Source organism: Chroicocephalus ridibundus, chromosome 2 (assembly GCF_963924245.1).
Source record: "Chroicocephalus ridibundus chromosome 2, bChrRid1.1, whole genome shotgun sequence".
Classification (NCBI taxonomy): domain Eukaryota; kingdom Metazoa; phylum Chordata; class Aves; order Charadriiformes; family Laridae; genus Chroicocephalus; species Chroicocephalus ridibundus.
The window spans coordinates 35,599,822-35,626,400 of record NC_086285.1 but is presented as its reverse complement, the minus strand read 5'-3'; the positions used below and the strand labels follow the sequence as shown (position 1 = coordinate 35,626,400).

The following is a 26,579-nucleotide window of genomic DNA, read 5'->3' as shown; positions in this document are numbered from 1 at the left end:
TTAAATGGTTTTCATGCTACTAATACTAGTTTGAAAAGTTTTTAGAACTTACAACAACTAGTTTTTGGCAAATAAGTAACTTCTGAACCATCTGTAACTTTTGCAACCTAATTCTCAGTTTGTGGAGCTTGTCTCACTTCACGGAGGCAGGAGGAACATTCAGTTGAAATGAAGTCCCAAGCTGCTACAAAATTTCTTCCTCATGTGAAGCTTGTGTAGTAATCTTCTAAAGTCAGTCCCTAGGTTGCAGGTAGCCATCTCTGCCTTTCAAATTAAATGAGGTGCAGATACATAGAATGGAGTTGGGAATAAGCAGAATCTCCTGAAATTTCATTCTTGGCCAGTGGAGTTGGGAAGTTTTGGCCAAAAAGTGTTGCATTCTTAATGTTGCTACTAAAAAGTAAAAGGTGAAGAGTATGAAAAATGGAACTCAATGCTCAAACTCCTGTCCTTATTTGTGACCTGAGACTTTTTTCTTCTGGTAAGTCACTGCTAAACTACTTGTCAGACGAATGCTTCTCCACTTGCTCCAGCTGAAACTACATGCTGTAATGGTAGAAGGTGTTGGAAATGTGCCTTTAACAGTTGATGCTCGTAGATGAAGTACAGCCTCTGCTCAATTCTCCACATGCTTTTTAGGTCATACTCAAGCTATTGTGCAGCATCTGCTTATGCATGCTTTACATTGAGTCTTTCCAACAGCTGAATTGCCTGACGCCTTTCTTTGTGATGTGTGGTTGAAAGTTCTGAACAAACTCTAGCTTGAGATGACTTGCCATTTTCACTTAGAAAGGAAAGCTTGTGTTTAAAATTCACTTGCAGCAGACTTCACAAACAGCTAGATTAAATGAATAACTACTAGTCCAGGTACACTACAGTAGCACGGAAGTAGTTTGAGGAGGCAAGGAACTAGATATCATACCATTGCTACCAAAATAATGCTCTGTGCTCTTGAAAAGACCATTGGTTGGTTCAAGATTTACATGCAACGCTGAAACAAGAGCTGCACCATAATGATTCTCAGCATAGTTTATTCTATTTCAGTATTTTAAATTTGGTTTTGAGTTTTGGGGAAAATTCCTGACTTCATAGGGATGAGTGTACTTTGGTCTTAGGGAAACTAGGGCACAGGAGAACAGTAAGTTTACTTTGCTTGGGGTTCTGTTGAGAATGTTTCCTGTAAGTAGATAACTCCTGCAGCACTGCTTTCCCTTACAGAAGTGGTAAGAGCACCGTGTCATGTACTGCAGTATTGTCTGCTCATAGACGCATGACCACAATTACAGCAGCGCTGATACATAGAAAGCAGACAAAATTTTTAAAGCTTTCTAGTTTGTTTTTATCAGAGCATAAAGAAGATACCTTTATTTTAATACTATGGAGTTTTGTGCCTAAAGCAAAAACTGGAAAACCTGTGTGGATTAGGTGATTCTTGTAGTGTTGGCACACTGTTCCCTTTTACACATTTCTTTTGTCATTTCAGTTATGTTTGGTTGAGCTTGTAGTTGTACTCACTTCAATGTTACTTTAATTTAAATTCTATTTCCTTATGATGCATATAATTATTTCTTTGTGTATGTTAAACTGGTAACTATATTAATCCAGAATATGTAAGAGCATACTGTAAGACAAGATTTTTTCTATTTTTTTTATTTTTATTTTAAACTAAGACAAGACTGTTTATATCTGTTCTTTCTTGAAGATTTAATAAGATGTGAACAATACTGTTTGCGTGGAATAAAATGAAAAAGGAAGCAAATATATTTCAGCTGCTAAGAAAAACTGTTTAAAAAGTAATAGCTCTTACTTTAATTTCCTGTAATGAATGTAACTGTTGGTATATTACAGATGATAGAAAAGCTAACACTTGAGGATATACTGCAAATGAAATAGCTTGAAAGAGACTAGGGATTGTGCAAGCTGGAGAATGGGATGTAACTGGAGTGAGATGGCTTACAGGTGGTCAGTTTTGACTTGCTCTGGGGTTACCAGTAAGGCAGTTGTACTTAACAGCGTGCTCTTGTGCAGAGAGCAACAAGGAAGAAATAGTAAAGTAGGATTTAAAAAAAATAAGTAATCAAGCTGTGGAAGTTACTTCATCTTACTTCAGTTTGGCACTGTACTGCTAGGGCTGCTTTTGTACTGCTTTAACAATATAAATCTGACTTAGTATGGCTTCTATAAATTCAACTGAGTATATCAATGTCTAATCTCGTATCTCTGTCTTGGTGAATTGTTTAACTGGCATGATTCATTTGCTTGTCTTGAAAGAGTTATTTCCTTGCTGGTAAAGGGCAAGTATGAGATTAGTTGCGTACAAAGGTGATTTGTAATTGTTGTTTGCTAATCTGAAATTGAGGAAATATAATTGCCAGGAGTCAAAGATCAGGATTAAAATCTTCCAAAGCCTATGCTTGTAGGGATCCTATCATCTACTCAAGAACTTTTAGAAAGCTTTCATCATGAATGTTTTGGGTCATGTGGGAGGGAGGTGGCAAAACTGAAAAATGCCCTTGGCAACATGAAATTCAAATTGGCTGCGGTTTCAGTTCCTTTACAAACCCCTGGGAACAAACATGTTCAAAATAGTTACCTTTGTGTAGGTTCATTACCGTATTGTGAAATAATGACCATACTGAATCACCAGAATTTCTGAAACCTCATTGTCTAATAGTGGGTGTTAATAGAGGCCTGGAGAGGAACAGATAGGGGAAGCTGGAAGAGTGTTCTGGGGAAGCAACTTCTGACTTCAACTTTCTGAACTGGGAGAAGTGCTTATGTATTTAGTAGCTGTGGATGGATTCTTCCATGAATGTGTCCAGGCTTCTTTTTCCTGTGCATTTATGTAAAGTTCAAGTACTCACACTAGGGACTCAACACATACTTTCTTTGCGTTGTTTTTGGTAACTCCTTCTGTTTGTTTTGAGGTGTCACCTATAGTTCCACTAATGCTTGTTGGTTCTCCTGTTAGATGAGGTTGAACACCCATCTCTTGTCATTTTAACAATTTTCTTGAGCCTGAGTCAGTGATGCTCGGTGCACTGCAGCTATCTTGTTGACACTGCCTGATTTTACAGTGAAGATGGCAATTATCAGAGAATATTTGATACTGAGTCTTTGAGCGCTGCTTGCATTGTCTATTTGAATAGAACATGTGACTGTTTCAGGCTTAGCACAATGGAGGTTTTGTTTCTTTGTGCAAGTTTGAAAAATATGAAGAAGTCAGACCTGGCCTTTGTGGTTCTTGAAGCTTACCAGAGTGGTTTTTGGAGTTCACGGTAGTATTGGTTTCTTTTCTCAAGAGACTTTGAATAATTTGCTAGCCATTACTGCACCTACAAGTATCTGTTTGAACAGGATAGCTTGATCATATTCAAAATTGTATAGTAAATTAACAGATCACTGTATCACTAGAATGAGTTGTGCATTAACATCAGGAAAATACATTTGCCTGGGTGGTGTTTTCTGTTCTGAGGTTTACCAAGGATTGTGTCTTTGTTTCTGAAACAAGTTGGGAGAGAAAAGGGGTTCAGCAAAGTGAATTTTAACCAGAGAATGTAGTCCTTAACTGAACCTGATGTATGATGTAGAGCTGATTAAAAAGTTTTTAATACTACTTGTACTACTTCAAAGGGTAATAAAAGTGGAGTCCTAATTGGCTCTTCCCTACTTTTGTATACAAACTACTATAGAACACAAGATCAACACGTACCAGGGACTTGTTCCTTTATGGGTCTGGTACATCCTAACAGAATGCTCACACATTTACTTCGTTCCTCTTCTGGGATGAGTTGATGAATTTGTCTGTTGGTTCATCTTAACTTTCTGCTTCATGTTTCCCTTAGGCTAAGAAAAAAAAAAAAATCTTAGCAAATAGTACAAACTTCCAAGCAGATACTTTTCAGGTTAGGTAAGGGTACACTATATGCTTTCCCTCCTTTTCCAGCAATTCCCAGAGGATGTGACTTGAGCAGTTTTTGGCTCCTGGTTTTGTTTTTTCCAGCTCTGTGACTTCCACTAGTAAATGCCTCATACTGTGGTTCCAGAAGGTCAGTTCTGCAGAACTCAAGAGTATATTCTTCGTCCAAGTCCAGCCTCCTTGTACTTAATCCAGATTTCATTTAGACGCGTGTATTCTGCGGATGAATGCTACAAAGGCTGGGTAGCTTTAAAGAATGGGAAAGTCACTTATTGTGAGAATTTTTTTTTAAATATCAACCTGTGCATGTGTTGTCTGTGACTTCATTCAAGGCTATGATTTGATATTTTTGTATTAAAAAAGTCTTGAGTGACAGGAATGAAAAACTGAAGCAATTTAAGTAGATGGATCCATTAGTAAGTTCGCAAGAGAATACATCTTAATTTGTCTTGGCTTGCTCACCACCAGCTGAGTGCGTAGCAACTTTTTCTCCCCTCTCTATTAAAATCAGTAAGTTTGGTAAGATCCTGTTGTATTTGTGCTGTAATGGAAAAATGAATGGTCTTTGTAGAGACTTTGTAGAAGTGTCTTCCAAACAAGACTCACTCTTGTCATCTAAGCTTGCTTGATATCTTATTCCAGTTGTACGACTCATCTTGAAACAAAGCAAAAATTGATATCTCCTATGTAAGGAGAGTTTTATTGTCATATTAGAATAGAGAAAGATCAATTTACAGCTCTCAGAGGCTGCTTATTACTTGGGAACAGATCCAGAGAACAGTCTTACTTCAAGCTATATCAAAATAGATTGCAGACTTTGAGTGGAATGTAAGTTAGACTTATTCTCCTCTTGTTGATGTTAGAGCTCAAGTTGCATATCTCCTAGGGTTCCAATGTTAGAGATTAGTAAGGGCTGTATGGCTTTATGTATGCTTACTTTAAGTAGATGTTCTACTAGGAAAGCAAGTTTGTAAATTATTGTTTAGTGTAAATCGTATTTCTTGCTGCTAATCCAAGTTGGGAGTCTCGTGGAAAATACTCAAAATTGCTTTTAACTCACAAGGCATAAAAACACAGATAAATTTGCCATGTGTTAACTGGGCTGCAGTAGCTGTGCATGCTTTCATCATGTGGCAAATGTGCAGTAATGTGGTAAGACCTGCAATGAAAGAGTGTCACCTGAAGGTGCTTTACTTCATGTATGATATAAACTAAGAATATATATGTGTCTAATAAAAGATGAACAGAGATGTGACAATCTGACTGTTGCTGGGATCCATCACAAATAATTTTGTGGTATCATTTGAATCTTTGAGACTACTTCTTTCCTGCAACTGTTTTCCATCAGGACATCCAAATGACTCTGTGTCCTAATCTCTTGGAATGAGGAGCATGGGGACATTTGACGTTGATCATCAGTTTTTGTCAAAGTATTGTTTGATTTGTGTAGACAAAAGCAGCCTGTTTTTAAAGAAATTCTCAAACTCCACTGATCTGAACTCTTTGCAGGGACTTAAGAGGAAGAGACCAAGAAAAAAGTCTATTCAAAGGGAATAACGTGTGATGTACCTTAAAACAAGACATTTTTGAGGAAATGCTGTGTAGTGCTTGCTGTATTGTTTGAATTTTCATTACAGTTTTGGTATTTATGATGTACATTCTTAATATAATTTTACAGCTTTTTTTTCAGAGTAGCATGTGTTTACTTCATCCACTTTATGTTGCGTTAATTCCATAGTGACGGGGGCATCTAATGCTTACAGTGGCCTATATCTTGCAGTTGAATCCACTCAAATGGAGTTGCAATTAAGGCATGCTGGTTTAGTCCTTTTGGGATTTTTTTCTGTAAAAGGTTAACAGATGCTATAAATTAGGCCTTATTTTGGCCTACTTTGTGTTAAAAATTCCATTTTAGAGTTGCTTTTTGTAAACTTTCTATGGGCTTCAGAAAAAGTTGTGGTGTTAACTGAAATTTGCTAATCCTTCCTTTAGAACAGTCTTGGGTTTGCTGGCTCTGTCCATACATTGTTGCAGTTCAATTTGATCTATTATTTAACTAGAACAAATGTGGCAATCCTTAGCAAAACAGTAGGTTGTCTGCCTGTTTTAATAGATCCCACGCACCTGATGTGTGGAATCGAGGCTTTTTTTCCCTCAAGGGAGAGGTCAGTCTAACAAATAATCGTAGTCTTTGTCTTCAAGGGAAATAATTATAAAATTAGATTTCTTCTTTATGGTGCTCAAATGTGTATTGCTGTAGATGCGTATGTGCTTGAGGTTAAACAGCGCATTCAGAAGGGTATGTGCATTTTTTAGTGCATGAAGGTAAAGTAAGGACAGTCTATGTTCTGTGCATCTCAGATGCCTTAACTCTCAATGGAATGCCTCTGCTACTTTAAAAATCAAAGATTGAATAGCTAAAACTTTGTCCTGTTTCTTTAGTTTAGCTTTTTATAGATTTCATTTCATTTCATGCTTTTGCCAAAAAAAAAAAAAGACTTGCCTTCAAATACACAGTCATAAAAGCTTGAAGTATTGTCCTTAGTCCAATGGATAATGCCAGCCAAGGGTGCTCTTACTGTTTTTACTGGTCAAATGAATCCTGTGTTCTCTGGGAGGCTTTAATCTGAAAATAATACTTGATGGATCAGTAGAAATAGGTGGAAAAAAATTTATCTCTGATAAGTGGTGTCAACTATGGACTGGAGTGTCCAGGACTCTTCTGGACACTTTTAAATCATGGGTTTCTTGCTTTGAACAGTCAATATTAGCACAGGCATTTGAGCTATTAATGGGGCTCTGTAGGGAATAGTTACTATTAACCCTGCTGAAGCATGAGACGTTGCAAAAGCCTTTGCCTGCAGAGGAGTGAAAGTAGGGCTGGTAGATCATGTGACCTGTAGGAACTGATGAGTTTGTTGCTTCAATAATTATAGCAGGAATAGCCTTTGTGTTTGTTAGCACACAATATTATCCTTAAAAGCCTCACTTCGCAGCAGGGTTTGACACACAACTGATACCATTCAGCGGCCACTAATACATATTGTCATCATTATAACTTTAGAAACCCTCAACGTTGGTCAGAAAGAGTTGGTATTTGGCTAGATGAGTTTCCTTCGTGACAATCCTTCCTATTTCTTTGTTGATGCAGGATGACAGAATGGATGAGGTTTGAATGGACCTCTAGAGATCAAGTCCAACCTCCTTTTCTTGAAGTAGTGAAAATTGGAATAGGTTGCTCAGGACCTGGTCCAACTGAGTTTTGAATATCTCCAATGATGGAGACTCCTCAGCTGCTCTGGGCAATCTGTTGCAGTGTTCAATAACTCTTATATGATATTTAAACTCTTTTTAATGCATTTCAATGTGTCCCCATTGCTTCTTGTCACAGGATGCCAATGATAAGTGCCTGGCTCTATCTTCTTTACTCCCTCTCCTCAAGTAATTATCTACCTTCATAAAATCCCCATGAGCCTTCTCCAGGCTTAACGGTCCCAGCACTCTCAGCCTCTCCTCATTTGCCATGCTTCAGTTCTTCTATCAGCTTTGTGGCCCTTTCCCAAACTCTCTACAGTATGTCCATGTGTCTGTTGTGCTGGGGAGCCCAGCACTCCAACTGTGTCTCACCAGGGCTGAGCACAGGGAAGGATCACCTCCCTTGACCTGCTGGTGATGTGGGGGCTGTTGGCCATCTCTGCCACAAGGGTGTATGTAGCTGGCTCATGTTCCCCTTTTTCATGAAGACCGACAGGACTTTTTCTGCAAAGCTGCTTTCCAGCTGTCTGGCCCCTGTGTGTGCTGGTGCCTGGGGTGGTTTGTTCCCAGGGACAGGACTTGGCCTTTCCCCGTAAACTTCCCGAGATCCGTGTGTCTGCTCACGTCTCCTGCCTGTTGGTGTCCCTGTGAACGGCAGCACACTCCTCTGGGGTACTGACGTCTCCTCCTGGTTTTGTGTTACCTGGAAATGTGCTGAGGGTGAGCGCTGTGCTATTGCCCGTCTTCATTAATGAAGATGTTAAACTGTCCTGGCCCAGGTATTGACCCCTGGCGTACGCCAGTAAGGCCAGGTCTCCATCTGGGCTTTGTGCCACCGGTCAGAGCCCCTGGAGCCTGGCAGTTGAGGCAATGTTCTGTGCTCAGAGGCATGGGATTCCTTGAGGGCTGCGCTTGCTGGTAACGACATGACAGTAGTCTGGTTGTGTGAGCTGTGCTGCTGTCTCTCAGTGATCCCATTGAGATCCTAGCCCTGCAGCTTGCATGCAGACCACTAATTCCTCCTGCTTGGTCACCATTCTGTGTGTGTGTTGGTGTATGGAGGCTTCAGAGAGGCACCCAGTCACGCTTATTTGCTTGGAAAGGTATTAGAGCTTCCTCCATCAAGCTGTCCTGCAGGCAGCACTTTATATATGTGCTTACACTTCAGGTGGGGCCCTCGTTTGCTCTGCTCTTTGTTACGAGGTCTCTGTTGCCTATGTCACTCTGTACCCTTTGCTTACCAACCTGGTCTGCCACTTCCTCACTTGGCTGCAGGTTGTCATCTACCTCCCCTGATGTTGCTGGTGTCCTTCTCATGGAGCTGCCCCAACCCTCTACCTGCCAGGAGAAGCCTTTTAGTGGAGCTGCTGCTGCATTGTACCTCTGAGGTGTTTACAGCTACTACTGCTGTTCTCTCCAGAAATTAAATAAAGCCCTGTGCGGTTTATAATTCCTTAGCCATTCTTTGTTCCCCTTTCATCCTCGGAAAGTGCTGTTCTTGTATGTTTGCATAGACTTGCATATCTTTCTGGGGTTATAAGAGGAGATTGCTCTACCTGGTTCCCCATGGTTTCACCTGACCAGGTCACTTATTTAATGATAGTGCTAGTGAGGCAGGGTGGAAATTTCTGCCTGTTTACACTATTATTGTGTATTAAAATGATTCAAGAAGTTGCTGAACAGCCTGTTCAATTTTATTGCTTTTGCCATGCATGTTTGAATAGTCATTTCCTCAAAGACATGTCCTGTGCATTGAAAGATTTTGGTCACTTTCTCTTTAAGTAAAGCCACTCTGCATCTCTTGCGTTCAGGTCTTAGTACTGATGATCTTGCTCTGTCTGAGATGGGGCGGGATGTTGGACAGGGGAGTCCATCTTAGGCTACATGCTGAGGCAGCAGGCTTGTTGTCCTGCAGTTGCCACGGTGGGGGAGGATTGAAAGGTTTTTCCATCAGTCTTTATTTCAGTGACCTTTTCCAAGTTAGGAATAGCAGTTGACTAGGAAAAGCCGAAACAGTCATTTCTCTTCAGAGAATCCATACAGTTTTCTCTCAAGTTCTGTAAGCTGAAAAATAAATTGAAATCAAGAAGGTAATATTTTTCTGTTTTCAAAATGCCATTTCTGCAAATCTTTGACTTATTGAGCTTCCCACGCGATACATATTTGGAATTTATTAAACTGCTGTATGTGAAGACTCCCATGCTTAATGCTTCCAGCAGCTTGCTAAGTGAGGTAGAATAAAAGTTCAAAGTAATGTCAGCATGTGAAATGTTAACAAGTAAAAGCATGATAAGATTCTTTAAATATTCCCAGGGACTTAATTTTCATTATCTGTTTAATGCAGTGACTACATAGTTTTCACAAACTGCGTTTGCTTATTCTTTCAGGCTGAAGGTTTCAGAACGGATGTTGGAAGATGTTAGCTGTGGATACTGGGGTTGTGGAGGAGTGGTTATCAGAGTTCAAGGTAATATGCTCTCGGATGTTTAGCCAGTAAGGTTTGAATTGCACTAGAGCAATTCAACTAGCAATTCAAATAGCAACTAGAGCACTGCACTAGAGCAGTGCGCGAGAGTGCTTGATTGCTGTAGAAAATAAAGAAAAATAGTAACCTTGGGTTTTGCTGAGATAATGTGATATGTGCAAATGCCTGCTTGAAAGGAATTTTTTCATTGTCCTCTTTCGGATTACATACTTCCTGATAGAGAGCGGTGAAAATGTGTATCACAGATGAATGGTCTTGTTGGTTTGAGTATGGACTAGACTTGACTATAGGTTTTGCTCCTGATCTGCTTAGATACACTGGGAATGTGTTTTCCTATCTGTATAATGGCGTATGAACTCCTCTGAAAGACTGCAGGTATGATGTACTGTCAGAGCTATGAATAGTAAGTTTAAATATACAGATTCCAAAGGGTTGTTGAAAAGGTTAGATTTTTACCCTCCTAAGTACTGGCAGAAAATCTGTCTAGTGTTAGAGAAGAGCTGTTCACATCAACTGACATTTGTGTTCTTTCAAAGTAATACTATATCCTGTAATAAAGTTCACTAGCTGGGTACAGTCAGCCTTGAGAATAGCCCTTTAAGTATGGGGCTGCAAACTGCTAAGTTTCACAGTACTGAAATTTCACAGTGATATTTCATTGGGATTACACCTGGATTGTAGTCTTGGATTTTTATCTATTTCCCATCTACTGTCATTACATTCTGTATGACACTGCCTGCAAAATAGTAAAATGAAGTGTGTCTTATGGCAATTTTGTTGTCCTGAAAACATGGTGATTTCTGTAGTAAGGATTTCTTTGTGAAACAAGTTTTAGTTTACTATAAACTCTGATAAGTAATAACTTGTAATGGAAAATTGTTGTTCAAATAGCTGTTATATTTTAATGACAAAAAATGCTTTTTCTAGTAGTTATAATATTTTTATTTCAGACACTACCAGAAGCATCCATACCCAGCTATGCTACAAACTTGAAAGACAAAAGTGCTTTGATTTCATCTCTTTACAAAGTAATTCAGGAGCCGCAGAGTGAAGTGAGTATATCAGATCTCTTGCATAAAATGGCTGACATAACACCAGCAGAATAAGACCTTGTGTGCTAGTTAATTGTTCTAACTATGTGAACTATAGAACCACATGCAGAGTCTCTGTCAAAATGTTTGTTCTTAGCAATGACATACTACCATGGAAACAATAAGTTTTGTAACCTACTGATCATAGCCAAGCTTGCAGATCATACTCCTGGGCTTCAGGACTTGGGTATAGAATTGTAAAATATGTTAAGGGATTGAAAAGGTGTTTGAGACTGACACAGAATTCTTTCTGTAATTCAGTATCGCTTGAATGTGAATTTATAGCTATCAGAAGCTTGTCTATTACAACCCAAGAGAACAATGTTAGATAGGTTTCTAATTCTTCTAAGTTATTTCTTAGGTTTTAGGGTTTTTTGTTTTTATTTTAAATACATACAACGTAAGTATATGCATTTCTACAGTGGATATACCCTTGATGAAATTATGGCAAAAAAAAGAAAAAAAACTGGGGGGAGGGGGTAGGTTTGCTCTGTACCTGTGCCAGGAATGGTTCCATACCCCATGTCTGCACTTTATTTTAAAGTGTCCGGGTGAGTTCCGAACATACTGACCTGGTTTTAGTTGTGTTTTGTTAACTGAATTGTCTTGCTTTCTACCATCCCGCAAACCTTTGTGTATTGTTTCGAAATTGCACTCCTTCTGAAAAGACCCAGCATAAGGAACCTTTCCAAAGTTTGAGATGATGCCAGCAGTGGTTATAGGATAAAATGCTTTCAGTATATACATTTTTAGAGAGAATGCTGGTAGAAAAGCTCCCAGGTTGTCCAGCAAAGAAGAAATGTAATTTTACTTTGCTGCTCAGAAAGGCGTTCTGAGTCATTCCAACTGCTGAGTCAAGCCTGTCTGGTCTTCAGAATGTGCATCAACATGTAAATTAATCTGCTGAGTCTCCCTGTTGATTGCCGAATTGATATGTTCTTTGATTTCTTACTACTTTTGGCTATACTAGGTTTCTCAGAGACCTTAATAGCAGGGTGGTCAAGGCCCTGCAAATTCTGCTCAAAAAGGTTGTTGGGATAATTGTGGGGGCAAAATATTGAAGATTTCCCTGTTGGTGAGACTTTGAATTGAATTGAAAACCCAGTGCTGACATTGAGTGTTGTGCTGCCTTGGGAGAACAGTCCTAAAGTCTCCACTTGGACCTTTCTCAAAGTACCTGTCACTGTGGAAAGGACTACTTGGAGCTTTCCACATTGTGAAAATACTTATAAACTAGCAGTTAAAAAGACAAGTAATTTCTTTCAGCTCTTATTTGAGACCTGTTGACTGCATTTTGTAATGACAGCTTGCTTTACAGTGTAGGATATGTACAGTGCTGTCTTTTCTTACCTCATGCAAAGGGGAAAGATTAATGCATGAACACTATGAATACTGCTGAGATTAAAACCAACCAACTCCATCTGTATATTTTTATTATATTAGAAGTACATATATTCAATTATCTCTACAATTAAAATTGTGATTAATCTTGTTTTGAGGGATGGATGTGTTCTTTTTTTCAGCATTTGAAAATTAACTATGTGTATTTGCATCTGTGACTGCATCTTCCTGCTGGTTCGCGTTTGCTGTTCATATGGGATTTTTTTGGTTTGCTTTTCCAAAAATTTAATAATCAACTTGTGAGATAAACGAACTACTTGTTTGCTATAGCATAGAAATATCCGAAGTAGCTGTGTTAGTAAAGAGTTTGTTGGTTACTTTTGAGGTTTCTGGGCCACTGATAGGTGAAAAATGTAATTCAATACAAGGAGAATCTTCGGTATATGCAAAGATTTAAAGGACTTTTAATGGACTCAAGAGCCCAACAGCTAAAAAAATAATAATAACATTCTGAGATATGCTTCTTCACAAATTCTCAAGACTTTTTACTTTCTACTAAAGCTGTCCTTTTAGATAGTAGCCATGCAGGCATTTCCATTAGGAAATAGAAAGTGTTTGGAGTGTCTAACACATTTGGATGCAGCTTAAAAGGAAGAGGGATGAAATTGCTTCGATGTTCTTCTGTTCCAGCATTAAAAATTGTTTCAGTCTACCTACTTTTTAGAACTGGTTTAGCATAAAACAATGTCGTGAAACAGCAACAATCATTAGTGCATTTTGATATTAGTTGTACCATGTGGTGGCATTTTGAGGAAGAAAATCTGTTTTTGTACTGATTACGCATTTAAATGTGCTGATATAAAGCTGTCTCAGTTGCGATAATGATGTGAACATGGATACCTGTCATAGCTATTTATGTGCCTTTTAAAGTTCAAGCACATAATTCTGAACTGATACTTCATTAAAGGAAGCATGCAAATTGTGCGAAATATGTAAGCTGAAAATGGAAAGCACTTGGGCTGATAAAGTTTTCTAGAAGGATCTTTGCTATTCTGCTCTTAAAACTGACAACTAGTTTAGCTTGGCGTGATTTTTTTTGCCTTTGCTGTAGGTTTTTCACAAATTATTTTTCCAAAGAGAAATTGTATCTGTCAGAAGCTAAAAGTTCCTCTTTTTTTTTTTTTTTTGAATGCATCAGGTTGTCCCAAATTACTACTTAAAAAGAATCAAAACCTTCTCAGATCCTTTGGGTTCAGAAGTAACTTTTGGAGGTGAGAAACGCTGACTCAACTTTCTAGTCAGGAGGAAAAACTTAGGAAAGCAAGCAGATAACTTTTTTTTTTCTAGCATGCTCTTCTGGTGGTGGTGCCTCCTATGCTGCATTAAAGGGAGGAAAATATAGAAGAATGGGTTTCTTACCTTCTTGAAAACTTTGCTCCATTGAAAAACTGAAAGTGTGACCTAGACAAATAGCAGACAAACTGAGTGTTGTAGTTAGAATAAACTGGAAAACGTGATCTGCGTGTTGCTAGCAGTAAAGTACATATCTATATTCAAGTTTTTAATGATCTTCAGAAAGATGCTGACTAATACTTTGCTTTCTGAAGTGCAGTGACCATTCCAGTTAGGGATCTTTTCTGAGTGCGGTCTCTAAAATACTCTAAAATGTATGGCTGGTTTGGGATTCCATCATTTGCAGGTTGAAACTTTTGGGGATTTTGTGCAGGAATATGTTTCAGTGAAGGTCTGTTATTAGTCTGAACATTCCTGGTTTTGAAATGAATTTTGAGTCTATTTCTGTGAGTCATTGTTGCGTGAAAAGGGGCCAAGTGGCCCCTTTTCACGTAGATGATCTGTTAAGATGTTAGATAAGTAGATGATCTGTTAAGATGTTAAATCTTGGAGGTAAGAAGCAAGGCAGCAAACAATCCTTTAGGCATGTTACATTTGAATCCTGTCTTTCAGAATTTGCAATTAGAGAATGTCCCATTTTATGTGATGGTTTTATTTTATATACTATCTGGAGCTGATAAAATGAATTCTAAATTGCTGGAATCTCAGATTTCATTTTGTAAAGTTCACTAATATAAATGCATCAGCTGCCTAGATTCTTTTTCAGGGAGTAGTTTCTTATATGATAGGGTCCTCCTACTTGTTATTACTTGGAAATACATGATTTGGAACATTTAATTAAAAATCCTGTTTTTTCCCTTCCCTACCCCACTTTTGTTTTTTTAAGAATAAATCCTTTTACAGTTACAAACTCTTATCAATGGTTTTCTGTGTTTGCTGCCAAAAAGTATTTTTGAGTATATGCTTTTGAGTTTTTGCTTGAGAGTGCAGTGTCCAGTTCAGCTGGCTTTGAAGGTGCCGACTGGTTTTGACAGTATTTTCCACTTGGGTTAGGAAATCTCCAATCTAGGTGACAAAATAAAAATATGACTTCCATACTGTCCTGGTTTGAGGGCATGGTATGAGGTGTGGTGATAACAAACAAGTATCCTTTATTTATGCCTTTGAGGCTGGAGGAAGTGAACCAAAATTGAGGGGAAGGAGCCACTGGAATTCTTTTTTCACATGGGATGAAGGGGCTCTACTTTTATCGTCTCAAAGTATTTTAAAAGGGATGAAAGGTGACTTGGGCAGTTATTTCAGCAGTCATTCCCTAGTAGCTAAAATGTAACATTTATCAGTTTACAGTTTTGTCCAAAGGATTGATTCACACAAAGTTGCGGTTTCTTGTAATGTTTTATTCATTCACAACTGTAATTTCTGTTTCAGCTTTTGGAGCCAGTTTGCCATCAGCTCTTTGAGTTCTATCGCAGTGGCGAGGAACAATTGCTACGATTTACGCTGCAGTTCCTACCGGAATTGATGTGGTGCTATCTTGCTGTCTCTGCCAGCAGAGATTTGCAGAGCAGTGGATGCATAGAGGCTCTTCTCCTAGGAGTTTATAACTTGGTTTGTATTCGCATGTAATTATTCAGGCCTAAAAATATTAGTGTGCTTTTGGGGGATACTGTGGAGTATTTTACTGGGAAATCATTGACAATTTTGTTTCAGAATTGAAATGAAGTGATTGAGTATCTCAGTTTTTGACTCTTCAAACTGGTATCCTTGTCAGAAATCTGCAACATGAACTTTTATTCTTTTATTTTGGTGAATAATACCTCCGCTCTTTTTGTGGATCCTAGAAAGTATTAATGCATTAATGCCTGAAGGACCCAAAGGAGTCTTTTTAATTTTTTTGTTAGTTAATTGTTGGTATGGTGATTAAAGTTACATTCTGCTTAAGAGCTTTTAGAGAAGATACTTTTGAACTGGTTGCCCGTATTTTCTGGGTATTGTTTATCTTGCCTAGAAAACACAAAAAAATCACATTCAACAAGTTCTTACTATTCAACTGCTGAACTGATTGCTTAGCTTTGAGAAATGAAAGGTCTCATTTCATTTTGTAATAACCTGGACATCTTTTTTCATATTTTGTATGAAAAGATAATGTTTGTTACTAAATTACTGCTTTGAAGAATAGAATTATGAAGGAACTTTTAAGAGCACCATATTTTAGTTATTTAGTCTTTTTATGGCTATTATAAAAAGCTTAGTGTTATTATGTCCATTGGAATTCTCTTCAGTGTAGTTTGTATGTTCTGGGTGTTTTAGGAAGGCTTTTGGGGAAGTGCAACAGTGATGAATTTGTCTCCTCTTCCCATCCTTCTCCTAAAAATGATCTCAAATATCTTTAATAAGCAAGTGAAAACATTTTTTCACCCAGGATTCTAGTTGAAAAGACCTGAGCCCTTATGTTCATCTCTTCTTCAGGCGGAGTACAGACTTCTGGTGCTTTATGTGTGCTTAGTTGTATATCAGAAGAAAAACATTCCTGAAAAGTATTTGGTATATCTTATACCTTAATTCAATTCACTCCTTTATTTTCATGATGAAGTCATCTAAAATGGTTGACAGATGTGACTATCATCACTTGTCTTTCTCCTAGAAGAGACTACATTTACCATTAAGCTCGAAACCAGTCCAGTAATGTCTTCTCTTAGCTATGAACAGTTTCTTCCTCAATTAGTAAGGTAGCCGTCCATTACCAGCTACTTGGGGTCATAAGAATTTTATGTCAAGCTTCTGTAGGAAGCTGTAGATCAACCTGATTTTTGGAAACATTTATATTCTCCCCTGGTTTCTGCTTATGCTAAAGTAATGCCATGATACTGACTTCTCTGTTGATGTTGTATAAAATTTGTAACTTTAACAATCAAGAGGGTACTGTCCTTCAGTATACAAAGTTGAAAAGTAGTAGGTAACCTGCTTAGATACTTATTTTATCTTTAACCAGCTACTTTGTTTTCAAAAGCAAGAGGAAAGATACAGCCTAATACAAATAGTAATCCTTCTGTAAATGTGTGTGGTGGTCTCTTGGAACTTGAGGAAATTAACCTGCTCAACAGAGTCCTGCAGCTTCTTACTGAAGGAAATAGAAAAATTAAGTATTGCTCAGAATAATTTTAAATTCACTACATTGTCAGGGGTATGGAATTACTGTGGCTGAACCTTGAGAATCACGAACTGGTTTGTTTTACCTTCAGCTTGGAGACATACAGTGGTAGTGGATGCAGTTGATATTTTTGGCGTTCCTTGGGTGTAGGTATCAGTTTTTTTCTAATATGCTTCAGATCTTGAAATCACTCCTGAAATTTAATTACAAATCTGATTAGAATGAAGAGTCAAAATATTGATATTTTTAGATTTTAAAAGTTTGGATGTAGCCAGTTGCTTTTCCCTTCTCCTCCAATATATCGAGGAAACTATTTTCCACATGGATCCAGAAGCAATATTGAAAATTAAAGTAAAAGTGGTTTGAGTGGAGGAGCTGTGTAACTCTTCAGGCAGAACAGTTCTATGACTTTTTGATACTTCTCAGTTTTCCTTTACCATTTCATATTCTACTTTAAGACATGAGTTTTAATAATTACTATGTGAAGTTAGTCCTTCTGCCTTCTAAGGCATGGATGTTAGGAGACAGTGATGCTCCTCTCTAATCTCTACCTTTAGATATATGAAATCTGCTGCTGAAATTTAGGGAGGGTAAAAAAAAAAAGGTCTTGTGTGTGCAGTGTTGGTTATTGATCAGGTCTGCTTTGGAACTTATGAAGGTGTTTTTTTTTTTTTTTTATTTGAAGCATTTCAGTTTTCTTCTGTGATACTTAAGCACATTTTTTTTTTGCCTTATCCATTAGTCTTCCACTAACTTGCAGGAGTGAGAAGTCTGCTAACATAGTGCTATGGTGGTATCTTGCAGGAAAGTAGCTTCTCTAGAGCTCTGCATCCAACTGTATCTATAAGTGTGGAATTATCAGGCTTGGACTTTTGCAAATGCTATGATGTTTGCTACTATCAAACTATATGAGGCTGCAATCATTCCAAACAAATTACTTGTAGAGCCATTACTTGATGAGTAAATAGTTTTCAGAACAGAATTATTAAGCATTAACCTTCACAATTAGCAAATAACATATAATTAAAGAAGATAAAACTGTTTAAACATATTGAGATTTGCAGTTGGTGTTTTTATAAAGTGGACTACATATGCAAATGCATGTGCCCTTTGCTAAGTGGTTTGAATAGTTTTCAGAAACAAAGCGAATGCACTGATAGAAAGCAAATACGGACATAACTTCTAGCATGTAGCTTGCATTGTTATAGTATCCCTGTCAGTCCCTATAATAATTTGTTGGCTTTCTTTATCCATTCAGCCCCATCCAGCCTTTAACATTTCTGAATGTCTGGTTTCTGTGGTACAGTGTAACCATTGGTATCCTCTGTCTTTTTCAGGAGATAGTTGACAAAGAGGGACATAGCAAAGTGCTGAGTTTCACAATTCCGTCTTTGTCCAAACCTTCAGTCTATCATGAAGTAAGTGACATGTACAACATACAGTTACTGATTGAGAAAGGCAGCATGCTTTGGAAGCATATTTGTTAAGCATAAAAGTGAAGAGTAGTTTTAACGTGTTGCTTGATGACATAGGAACATATTTCTCAGTCTCTTCAGTCGTTTCTCAGTCTTCTCAGTCATTTCTCTTACTAACTGATCTCCAAGGCCTCTTCAAGACTGAATAATCCTAACACCAACTCAATGCACCAACTAGGCTGTTTTTTTTTTTTTTCCTATTCTGAAGTCATATACCTCATCTGGTGTAAAATAACTTCTCAAATCTAAGACAGCTAAGCAGTTGGATAACCTTAAGCCTGTTGAAAATTTATGTACATGTATAGTGATGCTGATCATTGTGTATTTTCACTTGCGTTGTAGCAAGACTTAGGTGGGCATGTTTTGAATGACCCTTTTTCCTTTAGCCTTCCAGCATTGGCTCCATGGCTCTCACTGAAGGAGCTTTGTCGCAGCATGGTTTGTCCAGGGTTGTGTACAGTGGACCTCATCCTCAGAGGGAGATGTTAACAGCACAGAACAGGTGAAATTGTATAATAGTATTTTGCTTGAGAATCACTAATGAATCTTAACTTCTCGGGTTTTTAATATAGTTACAGGCTGAAGGTGGATATGTGTATGCTGTGCTTTGGTTTTTTTTGTTTTGTCTTTAAACACGTTTAAATGTAGATGCAGAAAGACTAGCAATGCATATTGCTAGTCTTAAGTAGAAATGCTTACAGAACCAAACTATTTAATTGTCCATTTTATTGACACAAAGTACTAAATCTGTACAAATAACTCTTGCAAATTTCTCTATAAGCTTGTTGGTTGTTCTGTGGTGTTTTTTTTGTTTTTTTTTTTTTTTCAAAAATACAGTTGGTAATGTAATTCTAATGTGTCTTGTAAATCCCAGGTTTGAAGTGCTGACTTTCCTTCTGCTCTGTTACAATGCTGCCTTAAGCTACATGCCTGCAATTTCTCTTCAGTCGTTGTGTCAGATTTGTTCAAGGTAATTTCTGTAGATTGATTACACTTAAAATGGCATTTTTAAGTTGAAATTCAAGAAGTTTGAACTTTTTTTTTTTTAAAAAAAGCTTAGATTCCGGAAAGCTGCTTGTAAACTTGACTCTTTTCCATAAGTATTTACAGCTGCATTATTTACTTTTAAAGTATCTCTTATATAACTTTGGGTTGAGATCTCAAAAAGGGGAAACAATGACCTGGTTTATACCCAGTGCTGTTAAGTGGAGAAGTCAAATCAAGGGAACTGTTTGTTTTTAATCAAAGTAGTTTTAGGTGTGTTAACTAAATAAAATCAGAAATGTGTTCTAAAATCTTGGTTAATGTTGCATTGCAAGCTTACTAAATATATTTGAATACCATTCAAGTTGAAACTTTCTTGAAATTATAGTAGATCTTGAAACTAGAAATATATCCATTTCTTACAGGTACGTTGGGTATTTCCAAAATCTTCTGCTACTTCAAAAAAACAAACAAACAAACAAACCCACCTCAGCTTTGATTACCGTGTCTATTTTTGATGCATCTCTTTTTTCAAAGAGGAAGAACTGGTAGTAAACATATCTGTCTCTAGATTTTTTGAAAGTGGACTTTGGGTTAAGGAAAAAACTAGAATGTCCCAGTTAACCCAGGAAACCCAAGAGAGACCTAGAAGTCAACTACAGCAACTCTTAACCGGTCATAGTTCCCAGGTTTCTTACGCAAACAAAACATGGCAATGGATGCCTGTAAGATTCTCCCCTTTTCGGAGGAAGAGAGAGAGCATTGGAGCACTTGGCAATATTTACAAGAGGCTTTACAAGGTATTTGTTAGATACGCAGGTCTAAATTTTAAGGGGAAAAAAATATTTAGAAGCTAACCATTGTGGACATGAGGCTGATGTTGCTTATTCTGCTTGATTGGGTTTTGATTATATTTGGGATGAATAATATTTAAAAGGCCTCCAAAAAATCCCAAGCAAATTACCAGTAGATGCAAGCAAGTCTTTCTACTTCAAAATGTTGAACGTTTGGGTACTGAATTATTTGATACTCTACAATTCGACTTTTATCTTAGTTCTTCATTCCCTACTGGTTTTGGCATCCATGTTTCTCTGCTTACTGAAAATCTCGCCCTAACAGCATTTTAGGGATTCAAGGGAATATGTGTCAGAAGACCCAGAATGTCTTTCAGTATCCTGTTTGGATGTGTTGCTGACAAAATTCTCAGAAGAATCTATAGAATAACTCCTTTAATTGGTTTGAGCAGTGTTGAATTCAGGTTTCTTTTGGAAGATCTGTATGAAAGCAATCTACAGTGAATGTGCTTTCTTCTAGTAAGTCTAATTCAATTTTTATGACTTTTCTAAAGGAGCAAAAGCTTCTAGTATTTCTCATTTACAAACATGAACTGTAAATGTGACAATTGCAGCACAAAACATTTTGCGTTGATCTCAAGTGTTGTAAATTCAGATATTTTTGTATTTGGGCATCTTCAGTTACTAAGTCTCTTCTCATAAGAATATTATCTTACTCTGATGTAAAGCAAAGCACTTCTGCGGATGTCGTTGTAGCCTTTTCAAAGGAAGTAACTCAGATTAGAGTAGGGCTTTTAAAAACCAATTAATACTGGCATTAATAGACTGTCTGTATTAAGGTCTTTTCTATATAACTGTCAGTGTTCACTGATCACATTCCTACTGTGAGTTCACTGTTTTCCCCCCAAAACGCTTACTATATCCATATACATCCCTGTACATCTCTATGCATCTAGTAAATGCATAGATGTATACATTGGCCTAAAAATGACCCGGTTTAATGGTTTTTATGTAAACTAGCATTTTTGTTTAAACTAGACACTTACTTGCTGTTGCCTCCACGCCTCAGGCTTTACACAACACTGAAATGCTTATGATTTTAGTGGATTATAAGTGTTATCTTTGAGCCAAACCATTGGTAGAAATCATGGACTATCTGGAACTAAAGTGTTGCCCAAGTTGCATAATAATAGCCTCTTCTGGGGGATAAAGAGGAGGAAAACGGGATGGGATTTTTGCGAGGGAGTTATTCAACTTAGTTAATTTCAGTAACTGGCTCATGTGGTTTAGGACTAGGTAAGAGTCAGAAAAAGAGCTTTGATGCTTTAACTTTTACCATGTATGGACAAAAAGAAATATGAGAGGATTAACTTGTTTGGTTCCAACATCCTGAGTATATTTAACAGAAGAGTCTCATTTAACTTGGAAGCAAGACTTTTGTTTTAGCTAGCTGTGCGTATACTTTGCAGGTGAACTTTTTATATTTTAAGAAACAAGTTTATTTTCATTCTCATTTCTAGAAATTTAGAGTTTTAAGCCATTTGAATAGTGAGACACAAATCATAATGCAATCTGAAGTAATGTATTCCTAACAATAATAAAATCGGAGTTTAAAATCTGAATGAATAAGCAAGGAGTACTTAAATACTCTGTGCTTCTGGCCAGTAACAATATCAAATCTAGGGGAAAATTTGCAGTTACTTACAAATTAGCATATTCAGGTACTCTTGAGAATCAAAATTCAAAACTAAGCAAAATAATTTATGTGTTTTTTCAGAAATATAATTTTGAATTGTTGAATTCAGACACTTACATCTTGGTTTAGGCCAGTCTATGAAGTTTGTATTTAGGGTTGTAAATTTCAGTGAGAATTATAACTAAATACTGATGCTCAGCAGTTGACCAATCCTCTCAGGTGGCAGCACAAGCCTACGGTTTATGGAATTACCTTCAATACTAGATGAGTGCATAGAGGGTACGTATCCTATACCTATAGGTATCTTAACCTCATGAAGTTCAAGAAGGCCAAGTGCAAGGTCCTGCACCTGGGCTGGGGCAATCCCTGATACCAGTACAGACTGAGGGATGAATGGGTTGAGAGCAGCCCTGGGGAGAAGGGCTTGGGGATACAATGCAGTATGCACCTGCAGCCCAGAAAGCCACTTGTGTCCTAGACCGTGTGAAGAGAAGGATGGCCAGCTGGTTCAGGGAGGTGGTTCTCCCCCTCTACTCAGCTCTCCTGAGACCCCACCTGGAGTACTGCATCCAGTTATGGGGTTCCCAGTAAAAGAAAAAGACATGGACCTGTTTTGTGGACCTCTGGGTCCAGAAGAGGGAGACAAGAACCATCAGAAAGCTGGAACACCTCTCCTATGTAGAAAGACTGAGAGAGTTGGGGTTGTTCAGCCTGGAGAAGAAAAAACTCCATAAGACCTTATTGCAGCCCTTCAATATATACAAGGGAGGCCTATAAGAAAGATGAGAGGGGCTTTTTATCAAGACCTGTAGTGACAGGACAAGGGGCAACAGTTTTAAACTGAAAGGGGATCGATTTGGGTTGGACATAAGGAAGAAATTTTTTATGATGAGAGTGGTGAGACACTGGGACAGGTTGCCCAGAGAAGTTGTGGATGCCCCATCATTGGAAGTGTTCAAGGTCAGGTTGGATGAGGCTTTGAACAAGCTGATCTACTGGAAGATGTCTCTGCCCATGGCATAGACAGTGAAAGCAGATGATCTTTAAAGGTCCTTTCTGATCCAAACCGTTCTATGATTCTTCCTTTATAAACATAATGTTTTCATTTCCTTGCATGTTGTCACTAGCGTGGCTTCCTGTCTTTCCTGATGAAGTGTTTAAAATGGTTTTCTTGTTGTTATTTAGACGTATGGTGATATCAGCATGAAAGTTAAATTTAGATTATACTAGGTATAACGTGCATACTGAGAGAGTTGCTGAGCTATAGAGATCTTGGGGGCACTGTCTGCATTTTTGGTGTGGTTGGCGTTGTTTTTTGTTTTGTTTTGGTTTTTTTTTTAAGTAGCCAAAGCAGAAGATGAGTTGCAGTATAGAGAAGGACAGGAAAAAAGTGCAGTAGGTTAGTGGCAAAGTTAATTTTAATAAAAAATGGCTTCTGAAATCTCTATTACAGATGTAATTTGAAAGGTACTACAATGCAATCTTAACTCTTTTTTTTTTTTTTTTTTCCTGGAAAAAAAAAATATATTTAAGATAAATTTTATAAACACTCCAGTATTGAAGCTTTCTGAGACTAAACCTTCTAGTGTATGCTTTGGACAAGGAAATACTTTGATTAATGTCATTAAAGGTCATTCTGGAAGTCCAGTAATAGCCAATGAATTGAATAATTAACTACCCAATATCTTTGATTTCCAAAATGTTTTAGCTATGGAACCTGATGTGGAATTTAGTTCAGAAGTAAATTCTAAAGCTGACTCTTACTGGATTTTAGAATCTATTTTTATGAGTGTGACACTTCTGGTCTCTCTGCTTGAAAACCTATATGCAACTTCCATATTATATGCAATGACATGCTTCTGTATGTAATATTAATAGTTGGAATACTACTTTATTTCCTTAAATACTGTTAACGTATTTTTTGTCTGTTCTGCAGTAAGTTAGTGGATTTAGAATGGCTTATACTGGCAGTTTTCTTTCGTGTTCCGCTGTAATGTGAAAATGTAACATGAGTGTCTAGGGTGTCTCTGTTTTGAAGGATTTGAACTCTGCCAGTAGAGGGCATACCCTTCTTCCATTATAAGAAATATTCCACTTCGGCACAGGCTTGTTGGTGGATACCTTCCTGTGGGTCTAATGTAGTTAAAACATATATTAAACACCTAGCTTTGTAGAGTTCTATATGACTGTGTTCTACGTCATTTGCTAATGAAAAAATGCATGATTTCTTTAGAATTTGTGTCTGTGGATATCCTCGCCAACAAGTGAGAAAGTACAAGGGAGTCAACAGTAGGATTCCAGTTTCATCTGAATTCATGGTGCAAATGCTAACAGGGATTTATTATGCCTTGTAAGTTGTTATTTTTTTATACGCATACAAAATAAAGAAATTTCATCTTAATTTCTACTCTTATTTAGGTATGCTACCTTTGAAACATTTTATTTGCTAGAGGGCAGATGGCATGTCTAGCAATAAGGCCCTCAGGAAGAGAACATGGTTCTCCAACTAGTTAGCTGAAGTTATACTGGGGAGAGAGGGCTAGAACAGCACAGACATAATTGCCGATGTGAAAAAATCTTAAAAAACAAAACAAAACAAAAAAACCCCAAAAAACCACAACCAAACCTTTTCCATCCGTTGTCTGCTCTCCACATATTTGCATGCTAAGTTTTGACATCAGTCTAGTTAAAGAAAAAAGGTCTTACTCTTTCTCTGAAATGCTGGTGTCATTTACCCTTTGATAATCATATTAATGTGTGAAGCTCTCTTATTAACTGAAATAATTAGAGACTAGTAACACAGGCATACTCAAAAGGTGGAGTAATATTAAAATAATCCAGTTTGAACTTCAGAGGATTTAATGACTAGCTGATCAATAATTAATTATGTCATTTTTTTGAACTGCTCAGGGTGGCCAATGAAAATAAAACCTTGTTTCCACAGATGCTACTTCAGAACAAGTTCTCTATATAGCAGGCTTACTCCTAATGAATACAAGTAGTTCAACTCTTCTAAACTGAGCTCTCAAGGACTCTGTGATGGTTATGTGATCAAGAAGGTTCATCTGTTGATATAGATGCTTATTATTATGTATATATTTACCTTTGTAGTTATAACGGAGAATGGGATCTGGCTCGTAAAGCTATGGATGACATTTTGTATAGAGCACAGCTGGAACTCTATCCAGAACCTCTGCTGGTAGGTGTTGTATTTCAACATATTTTTTTTTAGTAGAATTTTTAGTTTAGGAAATCCTTCCTATGAATGTGCATGATGTGACATCACACCAGGAACCTAAATCCCGTGAGGTCTATGTGGCCGTGCTCGTGTGAATAGCTAGATCTTCAGGTATACATACATGCACACAGGTGTTTTCATGTACTTAATTATTTTGTTATCTTCCCTAGTGAACAAGCTCCTTTCAATAGAATGCTTCTTAGTCTTTAAAGTTTAGATAATAGTGCAGAAGCACTCTGAAGTTCATGTTAAGTAATAGCCACATCTTTAAACTGGAAACTTTGTTTTAAAAAGTGGTGGGTATTAAATGTAACTTAGTTCTGAGAGGTAATTGCAACCAGCATTCTTTATAACCCATGGAAAAAGCTAATGTGCTTTTTGACCTTAAACTGGAATTGTACGCAGTATTCTTCTTGGAGTAGTAAGAATCCCCTGACAGAATTTTTCTTCTAAAATTTGGATCTTCATGTTAAGAATTTAACTTCATCTTTTCTGTTCTAGGTTGCTAATGCAATAAAAGCTTCACTGCCTCAGGGTGCCATGAAATCTAGTAAAGAAGGTACAAGATGCATTCAGGTTGAAATTACACCTACTTCATCCAGAATATCCAGAAATGCTGTGACTAGCATGTCTATCCGAGGGCATAGATGGAAAAGGCATGGTAAGAAGCACATTTTGCAATAAATTCTCAGCTTTTTGCACACGTTTAAAATAATATGGACCATTTTGTTATTGCATATCTTCATTACTAGTAAGCAAGTAGCAGTTTGGAGGTTTTTATTTTCTTAACTGGTGAATGATGAAGTGTATTCTTTATTTCCCTGATCATGTTTAAAAAAAAACCACACCCCACCCACAAAAATCCCTTTTGTTAAAGGGAGCTGTACAAAGTTATTGATCCTTTAAAGAAGCTGATATTCCTGTTTTCTTCTGAAAAGTACTGTATAGTACCTGAAGCTAAGCAAATACTTAACAACTTTAGCACAGAACCTCATCTGTCTTAAATTACTTAAATAAAAATTGGATTTAAGGGTAGAGGGATAGATTATTACATTTTGGTGCAGTGGCTTAACCCCAGCCAGCAACTAAGCACCACACAGCCACCTGCTTACTCTCCCCTGGTGGGGTGGAGGAGAGAATCAGAAGAGTAAAATTGATAAAACTCGTGGGTTGAGACAAAGACAGTTTAATAGGTAAAGCAAAAGCCGTGCACGCCAGCAAAGCAAAACAGGGAATTCATTCACTGCTTCCCATCGGCAGGCAGGTGTTCAGCCATCTCCAGGAACACAGGGCTTCATCATGCGTAGCGGTTACTTGGGAAGGCAAAAGCCATAACTCCAAATGTCTCCCCCTTCTTCTTCCCCCAGCGTTTATTGCTGAGCACAACATCATATGGTCTGGGATATCCCTTTGGTCGGTTTGGGTCAGCTGTCCTGGCTGTGTCCCCTCCCAACTTCTTGTGCCGCCCCCAGCCTACTTGCTGGTGGGATGGTGTGAAAAGCAGAAAAGACCTTGATGCTGTATAAGTCCTCCTCAGCAATAACAAAAACATCCCTCTATCAACGCTGTTTTCAACGTGAATCCAAAACATAGCCCCGTACTAGCCACTGTGCAGAAATTTAACTCTGTCCCAGCCAAAACCAGCACATTTGGGCAAACTAATATAAGGGCTTCCACAAAGTAGAACACGGGTCTGGGCTGAGGCATAGAAAAAATGGTGCTGAATGGATGAATGTTCTACAAAAGGAGAAACATTATGTTCCACCACTTCTACCATCTTCAGATGAGGGAAGAGCC

At 37.7% G+C, this 26,579-nt stretch overlaps 1 protein-coding gene across 5 annotated transcripts in view; it reads left to right on the top strand.

Moving 5' to 3' along the window:
* The window catches only part of HYCC1 (hyccin PI4KA lipid kinase complex subunit 1), a 48,598-nt gene that overhangs the window by 9,859 nt on the left and 12,160 nt on the right, over window positions 1-26,579 (top strand). For 4 of the 5 annotated variants that reach the window (XM_063324999.1, XM_063324998.1, XM_063325002.1 and 1 more), the window contains exons 2-10: window positions 9,562-9,641; window positions 10,610-10,711; window positions 14,873-15,052; window positions 17,933-18,013; window positions 18,457-18,572; window positions 18,945-19,040; window positions 23,778-23,894; window positions 24,656-24,743; window positions 25,284-25,443. In XM_063324999.1, the coding sequence (XP_063181069.1) occupies window positions 9,591-9,641; window positions 10,610-10,711; window positions 14,873-15,052; window positions 17,933-18,013; window positions 18,457-18,572; window positions 18,945-19,040; window positions 23,778-23,894; window positions 24,656-24,743; window positions 25,284-25,443 (991 nt within the window). In that variant the 5' untranslated portion in view covers window positions 9,562-9,590. Of the gene's footprint in view, window positions 1-9,561; window positions 9,642-10,609; window positions 10,712-13,289; window positions 13,363-14,872; window positions 15,053-17,932; window positions 18,014-18,456; window positions 18,573-18,944; window positions 19,041-23,777; window positions 23,895-24,655; window positions 24,744-25,283; window positions 25,444-26,579 lie in introns of those variants that run through there. The other variant, XM_063325000.1, reaches the window with a different exon arrangement.